Here is a 10,217-nt window from a genome sequence, read left to right as displayed (position 1 = left end):
AAAGATCTGGAAACCGTGGACTGGTGACCAGGTTACAAGTAATTAACTACCATTTCATAAGTTTGACTACAATATTCCCAACACTCAAGACTTTTTGTGGAAGTTTGAATGTTTCAAAAGTCTAACCAGAGCCTTAGTAAACACTTCAATTCCTTGACCACCTACAATATTAATTGATAATTCCGCAATCTTGTTTTATCTTTCTAGGGTTGTTTTTTCCCTTGTCTTGAGGGGCATCTAGCACAATCTATGATTTGGAGAGTACCTCAAGAAAATCCATATCCCTATAACATTAGAACGACGAAGTTATTAGTTCACCAAATAAAAGAAGACAAAAAAATTTCATTAATTTTGTGTGACCACACAGCTGACACATCTGTATGCTTTTCTATCGTTTTTAAGATAAGGAAGAAATGAAGCTAGTCCACATGTTCACAAGAAAACACAATGTCACATTCTAGGGCTTTCATGTCTAGCTAGCTAGGAGAGTAGGCAGGGACATGGTTCATCGGCTAGAAGAAAGACTTCTATGAAATATGGATAGCATTATTTTGTTATCTCCGACCAATAACATATGATACGCGTGATAATATTTTCATGTGACATAATATTATTGGTCGGGAATAGAAAAACAGTGATATCTCTGTTGCAACTAAGTTTCTTTACTATCCCCATTGCAACTAAGTTTCTTTACTATCCCCATTGCAACTAAGTTTTTCTCTAGGGGAGGGCTTTCTTTGAGTGTGCTAACTTACAAGCCAACCCCCTAGCCAAAAGAAGAAAGAAGTTTCATTGCAATCTTCTATCCTCGCCTGTATGAGAAAAACTTATCTACATCGAAAATGCTGTTGTGACGATATTCTAATCCAATCACACATGATCATATATTAACCTTCTTGCAATGTAGTGCATGATTGGCTTGAAATATTGTCATATTAATTAGCATCCCGTTAATTGAAATTAAGTACTTCTCCCTCCTAAAAGGAAACTGATGTAGAATACATGGTTGAGTTGATCGAGGAAGAGCTGGACAGGTGCGCAACGTCGTCGCGGCAACAAAGCTCAATCCGTGCAAATATGGGCCCTGAGCTCATAATCAGGCTCATGACCCATCGTTTCGAAGAGAACAAGGTGACGAGTGCAACTCGCCACTTTGTTGTGATATATGAGCTATGTTAGCCAAATTTTATATTTTATTTTGACTTTTCAGCCTTTAAGGTTTTAGAATATTTTGGGAAATTTTGTTTATTTCCTTTTCACTTTCTAATTAGTTTTCCTAACAAGCCTAGGGTTTTCTTTATAAAAAGGAATACGTTAGAGCGCCCTAAAGAATCATCTTATTTTTAATTTGGTAGTGGACTCCAACGTGTTATTTTAGGGTTGTCATTCGATCTCTCTGTTCCTCTGTATCCCTTCCTAATAGTAGAGTTGAAATAATAGTACCAACCATGTGCTTGGAAATTCTTCGATCTTTGTGTCTGTTTGTACGTATTTGTTTTGTTTGATTTAATACCATCTGTCACATTTATTATCACTTTTAAATTACAGAGACATTCAACCAACTTGCTATGTCTTCTTTAATACCCGTAACTATCTGTGTGTGGTGTCAAATTGTTTGGAGAAACCTTTACTCAATCAAAACAAAACCCACATATCCACTTTCATGTTCACATGAATCTTGTGGAGGATACAAGTTTGTTTCTTCCAGCAAGCAGACACAAATCCCATTTATCTTTTCCCTTGTTCCAAATCTGTACACACATACATACACATTTCTGTCATGAATCATAATGTTGCATGCATAAAAAGCATTGCCATCACCCTCATTGGAGCCCTGTCTTTATAACAATTTTTTTTATTTCAGCTAATCTCAATTTGTTTAATTACTAATCTGGTTTTGAACCATATTTAGTAAACTAATGACATGTGGTGGTAGGTCATCCCCCATAATATAGTAAAGATATGAAGAAAAAGAAAAATATATTCTTGTCAGCAGCAACTAGCAAGCAAGGTTTATTTATAGCCATAGGTAATAATAGGCAGACACCACCAAGGAACATAAGCATTCTGTAGCCGCATCATGTTTGCAAAAGCTAAAGTATTACATGTACAAATATATATATATATATATATATATATATATTTATAGATGTGCAGCATCAAGAAAAGAAAGAAAAGTCTTGTCCATTGAAAAGCATATCATGACATTTATATATATATATTAGTGAGTGCATAATTAATGTTAATTATGTCATGTGATGATGACGGGCCTCTTAATTTAATTAAGAACTAATTGTAAATTAAGACTGAGTTACTAAACTAGTGAACAATCTTTGTCAGTAAAACGTGGATTAACCAACTATTTTAGTTAGCTGATGGAGAATTTGCCTTGATTCTCCTTGATTCTTTCTCATTAGTCGTTTCGTCATTTGTTTTCTTCCTGAAACCAGTTCACACTCTACACTCTAACCATTTTCACTTTATTAATTGTAATTGTCAACTGGGTTAAACCGTATGTTTCCTTGTGGTTCTGCCTATTTTCACTTTCAACCTTAACATCAAAGATGACTTCTGAGGATCATGTAGGTTTTTTTATATGTTATATGGCAACCTTGCCTGACTTCCACTTCCATGGTAATTTAACAGACGAAATTATCTGTAACTATCACCACTGGATTGATTATATTCTCTTTAACGTGTTAAGAGAGCAATGGCAGACAACTTCCAAAGATATATTTGGATATTATTTCATGCAATCAATAGAGTTTACCTCAATTTTCTTCTAAAGTAATTATTATTACTGTAATATGATGATCCCAAATCAAATTAGGTAGGGAGCACCATGTTTTGGTGACAAACAGCTAAGATGAAATTGCATCTTCCCTAAAAAAGAACCAAGTTTAAGAAAGAAAAAGAAAACTGTGGTACCATTATAAGAACAAATACATGATACATTTGAGTTTGGGAACATCGCTGATTCTAAACTGGGGAAGAAAAACAAGACAACTAAAATTATCAACCTCAGGAGGAGAAGGGGGGGGGGGGGGGGAGAGGAAATGATTTACATTACAAAATGGACACTATTTCACAAAGAACAAAATTTTCTGGCTCGGTATCTCCAGCGTGCTCTGTTTTTCTCGGTCGCAGTTGGCATTAGGATTCACTATTTTCTTAATCATTCAGATGCATGGAAAGTAGGCAACAATTTGAGGAGCTTTACAGTTTAGAAACTTTTCAACCAGTCGACCTCCTTTGCACTCTTAAATACCTCTCCTCCAGAGTATAACAACCCCATAAGGTAAAGGCTAAAAATTGCATTTTTCTGGTTCATGCTTTGTTTAATGTCATGAATCATGAGAGCCTTGGACCATCATAGCAATACGCTTAGCACTGTCTGAGCGATAGCTTTCTCCTTTAAATCCAATCTGGGAGGAGAAACCATATTCAAGATATTTCAAAACACTAGCTCCAACAAGAACCATGCAAAACTCTAAACTGACACCTTTTTGTAGGGTGAAAATTTATGTAAATGTGCAAGTGCCGATCATTACCACAGTTGGGTTATCAGGGGAAAACCACCGCAACAACACGCCAAGATGAACAACAGCAGGAATCATCTTGAAAAGCAATGGCGTAGTGACCTGCACCATTAGATTATAAAAATATATATCCCTTTAAACAGGCCATGTTTTCAAACTGAGCTGCAATTAACATTTCAGTAGATGTTGCACGTACCAGACTGAGGGCTGTTGTGCCTAGAAGCAACAGATATAATTTACCCTGCAATAGTGATAAACCTTCAGTTACAAAGTCAGGTTAATTAAACTTGAGTCAAGTCCCTAGATTAGCTGGGGTTTGCAAAGAGATTTAAGTTCTATAAAATTTCTTGGTAATTTTACAGGTGAAGACGCACTCACCTCAACCAGATGAAGATTAGAAGCACGGCTCAGAAGAACAAAAGAAAATTCTCCAATTTGTGCTAGAGACATCCCAACCTACGCATATGGGATAACCTAAGGCCCCTCCGTCAATAAAATGTACGGAATAGTAAAAATGCAGGTAAAACTGTGTTAGCAGTTTGCTGAAATCTTACAAGAAGGCAAGTCTTGTTATTGTAGCCAAATCCCTTGACCACACTGGCAACTACTATAGTTTTTATAATGATGACCAATATAACAGCTGCTAATAAAATATCAACATGATTCCAAAGGAAATGAACATGTATTAACATCCCAATGCTGGCGAGAAAAAGAGCAGCAAAGAAATTACGAATGGGCTCAACCTGAAAGACAAAGAACCCCCTCAAATAAGAGCAGAAACACATGTAAAGATTATAATCTTGAATTCAAATGTCATGATAATTGATAAGAAAATTCAATAGTATGTACCAAGACAAGTTAAATGAAAAAACTGCACATTCCTAGAATCATCAATCATGAAAGGGGAAAACAACTTGTAAAGCTTGTATCAGGCACCCCACAACTTCTGAAGTACATAATGAACAAAAGATATCTTACTTGTTCTAGTGTATGCTGACCAAGATCAGTTGTTGATATCATCACTCCAGCCGCAAAGGAACCCAGTTCAAGGCTTAAACCCAGCTTATCACTACACTGAAATGACATTTTTAAAAAAAGCATATTATATCAATCCTTTCAGACAGTCATTAGATAGACATGTGTGAGCATGGAAGCAAGTGCTGTAGGAAAATGTTTAGGGGGTAGGCATCAACTAACAAATATGTAACCCCTAATCCCCCTACTTTCCCCTTTTCTTTGTTGATGACGCAAGTAATTTGCTCAAAACAATGGCAAGATGGTCTGTTTATCTTACTTGTGCATATTAACTGGAATGAGTCTGTCCTTCTAAAATGGAAGATGTAAAAGATAGGAAATGAGACATACCCAAGCGACAAGTAAGCAGAATGCCACCGATGCCAATTGATAGAGTTCATTAGTCTGCACACAGTAATTGTTCAGCCAAAACAATCTCTAAAATTAAAGCATCTGACTGCATTAAAATTGAAGATTTATCAATACCTGAGAAGATAGGCTTATCATAAGCTTAAGGAACCACGGTACACAAGTACGTGATAATATGGACAAGGTGGCCAAAAATATAAGCAACACCACCAACCTGTAATAATGGACTAGTATGTGAAAAGAGACGTGGCACTAATAGACACTCAAAACAGGTAAAATATAATTAATTGCAATATCACTAGAGAAACAGAGCAGTTAAGAATTTCCTAGATGTGCCAAAGACTAACTATGCTGTTTTTGGCTTTCCACAGCTGAGTAATGGGAACAACATAAGTGTGTATAATGAACCTGCTTACAACCTGCCCAACCACTTGAATATCCCAAATAATAAGCTTAGAAGGCAATATAAATTTCTCAGTTATTTCATCTACACAATCTTAAGCTATATTACTAATTTAACAATGACAGATGAACTGTTGTTGTGATAAGTAAATAATGACAGATTAAGTTTCTGTTGCACACTCAAGGATAGAGTATCCAGCCTTTATTCGACCAAAAGAGTATCAGGCCTTTAAATTGCTAACTCAGGTCAGCCACCAGCTCTTTAAGCCTGATTGCATCCTCTCTCTTTTCCCCGTTTTGGTGCTGTTGTGAATTTTCGCTAAAATGTGTTGATTTGTTTATGCTTTACATGAAAGTCATTTCAACCTAAACATTTGGATGAACTCATATGATAGGATGACCTTTCATAACCTCTACTTACGATTTAGTCATGGATATTACTCCTTGAAGAATACCAGAACTCCCACCCAGAACTGGAAGCAGAGCAAATAGCAAACCCACAGCACAGTCCTAGTAGGTCGCACAAGTTTAAATCAGTGAGAAATCATAAACCTGAATCTTCAATCATTGTTTAAATACAGAAACTTATCACTGATAGATGCTGTAAAGTGAGAAATTGGGGTATCACATACCTGCAGTATAAGAGTGCCAACCACAACTTGACCATGAAGAGCACCAATACTATTTCTTTCCATCAAGAATTTCAAAACCTGCAGACCAAAAAGGATGAAACAATACAGATGTGGTACAGGAAGATCAAGTTTCAAGAATACATGAAAACAAATGAGATCTGACTAAAGGAGAGGTAGGCAAGCTTGTTTTCTGGTATCACCACTTAGATGCATATTGCACCAACTAGTCCATCCAATTGCATATCAACACCTCATGTTGAATAAGAACACAAATAAAATTCTATGCATGCTATGCAAACAATTGTAAAGCGGTACTAAGGTCATATTAACATAAGATGAAGACACCGACAACCCATTTGCAAGAATTATTGAATTGGTCATGAATCCATATACTTCCCCCAGGTAAAAACATAAGTGGTACATGAGAAAATATATAGAGATATCAGGGCAAAGAGAGTCACCACTGCTGTTGAAGACATAGAAAGAAATGCACCAACGAATACCCCTTCAGAAGGTCTCCCACCGCATAACTAGAAATAGCATGCAGTAGTCACATTAGAAATCCATTGAACACACAGATCTAAGTGGAAAGAAAGATAGTATAAACAATTATGACATGGAGTCATAAAATAGAAAGCAAGAGAACCAAAATGTTTTGAAGTATAATACTAATTTGCACTTGTCTCTTAGAGCAAAATGGCTAGGCTTAGTCCAGCCTGACTACCATGTGGTGCACATGGTATAATTCCATAGCCCCAGAAACACATAATTACCTCAAATACCCAGTCCAAGGTATGAAAATTGGAAACTCCAATTGGGTAACAAGTCCTTTTGAAGTATTTTTTTCACAATATATATGTAACACAAAATGTTGATTAAAATGCAGACATACTGAGGCTGTTATTCCACACAAGCACATAAACAGGAAAATTTGCAGTAGACCTCCCAGAACAGCCACTATACGAACAACCCGAAGCTGCAAACTTGAAAAGGAATGAGTAGTATCATGGCCTAAATTAACAGACAAACAAAACTCAGAAGGAATACTGCAACATTAAATTTACAAGCCAACCTTAGTAGCCGAGAATTCCAAGCCCAAAGCAAAAAGAAGAAAGATCACCCCAAACTGAGCCACTGTCTCAACCTACATGCATGTAATTTAATAAGGAAATGGAAGTAATGCTTATGAAGATACTTTAATTTCATATGACAACATACTTGCACCATTTCACTGACAAAACTTAAGCCTCCAGGTCCGATGACAGATCCAGCTAGCAAATATCCAGTAATAACCTGCAAAAATTCATAATGTAGTGAGTGATGACTTTTAGGACAATACATGGATTTAAAGGCAAAGAAAGACTTAGCATATATATGCCAGGACTTAGTTCAGAAGATAATTCCCAATCTTCAAATAGAAATTTGTTATAAAAGAAAGCGAAGAGCTATGATAGTGGACTGACTGGTTGTCCAGCACAGGCAAAGGCAATCCCACCACAAGTTGCAGAGACAATGACAACTACCAGATCCGAAATCAATCTGAACATATGAAGAGGATATATCAGCCAAAAGTTTCAGTGGCTCATAAATGAAATGGAAATAATAATAAAGAAAACATAAGCTGACCTCAAGTCCAATTGCAGCACAGGATATTTTGACTTGCGATTAGACATAATAAAGACATTGTCCTGATAAAATAAAAATAAAACTTTCAGCCTGCTGAAATGTATCAGCTTCAAGCACAAGGCAGTGTATATATTATCCAAAACAGCAGTATGTTATCGTCACCATAGAATTGTTATGTGCGTTACATTAATGTACTTTTATCCACTTAAACTTTATCAGTTACCTATCTATATTACAATAATATAAATTAATCGTGAACTCAATAAAATTATCCAATGACAGATGGCAAGCATACCTTCCGATCTATTAAAGTTGGCATATCTTCTTCTCCATTCTCATTATCCAGATGGAAAACATCCTGAAACTGAAATGACCTAACATAAAGGTCACAAAGATGTCAGCAAACTCACTTAAAGTATTCCTATTCCAATTACAACCACTTCCATAAATTGAAGTCAAACATATTTGATCTTCAGTTCACAAGATAGAAGAACATACTTCTCCTCCTTGCTGTCATTTTTCTTGGACTTAACTCTAGCAACGGTTTCAAGAACTGCCTAATAAACAAACAGTTAAGCTTTCAATCTCGGGCCAAGGATTATGCAAAATCACTCATATATAAAAGTAAATAAATGATATACTATCAAGTTGGATCGGATTAGCCTTGATCCATGTTTAATGTGTTAAGCTGAAAAATTCAAATCCTAATCTGATAATCCTATGAAATCATCACCCTTGTCCAGTTAATCTAACAAGATACAGATGAATTATATGAGAACCTGATTTGTTGTATAGACTCTTCAAGCCATATCCAACAGAAGAAATGTTGGAGTGATAAGTCTACATAAATATCATCCACCATAAACCTTTTTTTTCCTTTGATCAATCTAAAGAATTTTCTTTTATTGGTAGCTAAGATTAAAATGCGTCAAAGGTGTTAACTTTTAAATCTCCATAAGAAATAAGTTTATCTATGGTTTCTTTTCGACCAACTAAATCCCTAAATAAGCTTCTAGGTGATTATCATCCAGTTACAAACTTACAGCCCATTTACCTTGATTAAGAGAACTGAAAATATCAAACACATGTTAAAAAAAAAAAAAGAATGCAGCAATTCTTAAGCTCTGTTTGTTTTTCTCACACTCGCCTAACTCAAACACCAACAAAATTACTTAAAAATCGCAAATTTCAGAGCATGTGAGTGCCTACCTGCTGTTCATTAACGCTATTATTGAAGCCACCATCATCCGTGGCTGCACAAGAAGACACAATTTAGACCAATCATCTACTGTCATTAATTGCTTCAAATTTTCCACAGGAGACAAACAATGACAAAATCAACTTAGCAGCCGAATTAAATTCCACACTTTTCATCACAAAACAGACGATTTAACAATGCATGCAACGCCAAACATGAAATTTAAGGCCGTTAGGCATTCAGTTCGACCAGAGCAGCAATTGAAAGCCATTTATGGAAATTGCAAACCGAGGAATTGAAGCTCGGATCTAAAGAACCTTGATTTCGCTCATTCTCAGGGAACTCCCGCTCCAGAGCCCGATCAATCATGTCGGCGAAGCTGTCCTCCTCGGTGGATCTCCCGCGCGACGAGTTAATTGACTCGGCATTGGCCGCCTCCACCACCGAGTTCGACTCGTTCGACTCGGCGGACCCGGTAGGAACAGCGACGAAAGAGCAGAGAAGAAGAAGAAGCAGCGCGAGAGTCGTAGACGATCGGAGCCTCATTGCAGAGGCGTGGTTGTGGAGTGTGCGTAGAGTGATCCCAGCGTAAGTTAGCAAAAAGGACCGTGCTTTTTCGCTGAGAGAGACCATACACCAGGAGGGAAAAGAAATTAAGTTGAGTTGGAGTGGAGATGGAGGAGGTGACGGTGAAAGGACGAAATGTCTTCTAGAAGCAAAGGTGCGGGACTCTCAGGTGTCGACTGTTGAGAGATAAGCTTATATCCTACGCGCGAGCGCGTGTATTCACTGCCAATGCAATCCACGCTTGCAGCTTCCAGTGGGTGGTTAAACGGCGTTTCCCGCACCTCCTTGGGAGGGTGCAACTGTGAGGAGAGGATCCGGTGCGGTGACGGCGCATGAAAGCCAATGCAGCTCCAACGGTCAATTAGGTTGCGTACGGTCATAAAATCTCTTTTCTTATGCATGCGCGCGGACCCGTGGCAGCGGGCACCGGTTATTTTCGTTTATGTTGTACCAAAGAAAAGGGCTTTTTCACTTTTTATTTTGTCGGGGTGTTAAGCATGGGATTTGGAAGCACGATACACGATGGATGCTAAGATTAGAGGTTAAGCAAAGGTCAATAATGATGAATTTGTGCTCTTTTAGGAGGATGATTCATCAATTAATTGACATCTTCCCCAAATCATATTCAATAATGATGAATGTTTGTTGTTCGAGTCGGGCTCACATTTATTTGTGAATAATGACTTTTTTAAAGTGCAAAAACCTCCATTTGGAGATATTGTGATGTTTTTTAGAATGTCATGGTGTCCTTCATTTTGAGATATTTCTTGTCCCAAGATGTTTGATTTGAGAAATTATTTCTCTGCCTTGATCTTCTTAAAGCACTGGTTGTTGCTAGGGTATGAGTCCTCCTTATTTGTAACTCCAAGT

General features: G+C 37.1%; 1 protein-coding gene across 2 annotated transcripts; it reads right to left on the bottom strand.

The window, feature by feature from the left end:
- LOC18769438 (K(+) efflux antiporter 4) lies at positions 2,900–9,597 on the bottom strand. Of its 2 annotated transcripts, XM_007204145.2 has the most exons (20): positions 9,098–9,591; positions 8,792–8,835; positions 8,081–8,139; positions 7,878–7,956; positions 7,583–7,644; positions 7,420–7,495; positions 7,175–7,249; positions 7,029–7,100; positions 6,849–6,932; positions 6,418–6,486; positions 5,957–6,034; positions 5,746–5,834; positions 5,040–5,136; positions 4,905–4,958; positions 4,518–4,613; positions 4,094–4,282; positions 3,918–3,995; positions 3,736–3,780; positions 3,552–3,641; positions 2,900–3,425 (listed from the first exon to the last, which is right to left on the bottom strand). In XM_007204145.2, exons 1-20 carry the CDS (start codon positions 9,411–9,413, stop codon positions 3,345–3,347), a joined length of 1,833 nt encoding a protein of 610 aa, XP_007204207.2. In that variant the 5' UTR covers positions 9,414–9,591; the 3' UTR covers positions 2,900–3,344. The 2 variants fall into 2 exon arrangements, 1 of the variants encoding a protein (XP_007204207.2); XR_002272656.1 differs by lacking the exons at positions 2,900–3,425; positions 3,552–3,641 and having other exon boundaries at positions 3,759–3,780; positions 3,918–4,013; positions 9,098–9,597.

The sequence above is a fragment of the Prunus persica genome, chromosome G7 (assembly GCF_000346465.2).
Source record: "Prunus persica cultivar Lovell chromosome G7, Prunus_persica_NCBIv2, whole genome shotgun sequence".
Lineage (NCBI taxonomy): Eukaryota > Viridiplantae > Streptophyta > Magnoliopsida > Rosales > Rosaceae > Prunus > Prunus persica.
Note: the sequence above shows the minus strand (reverse complement) of the source record. Positions and strands in the feature narration are given on the sequence as shown.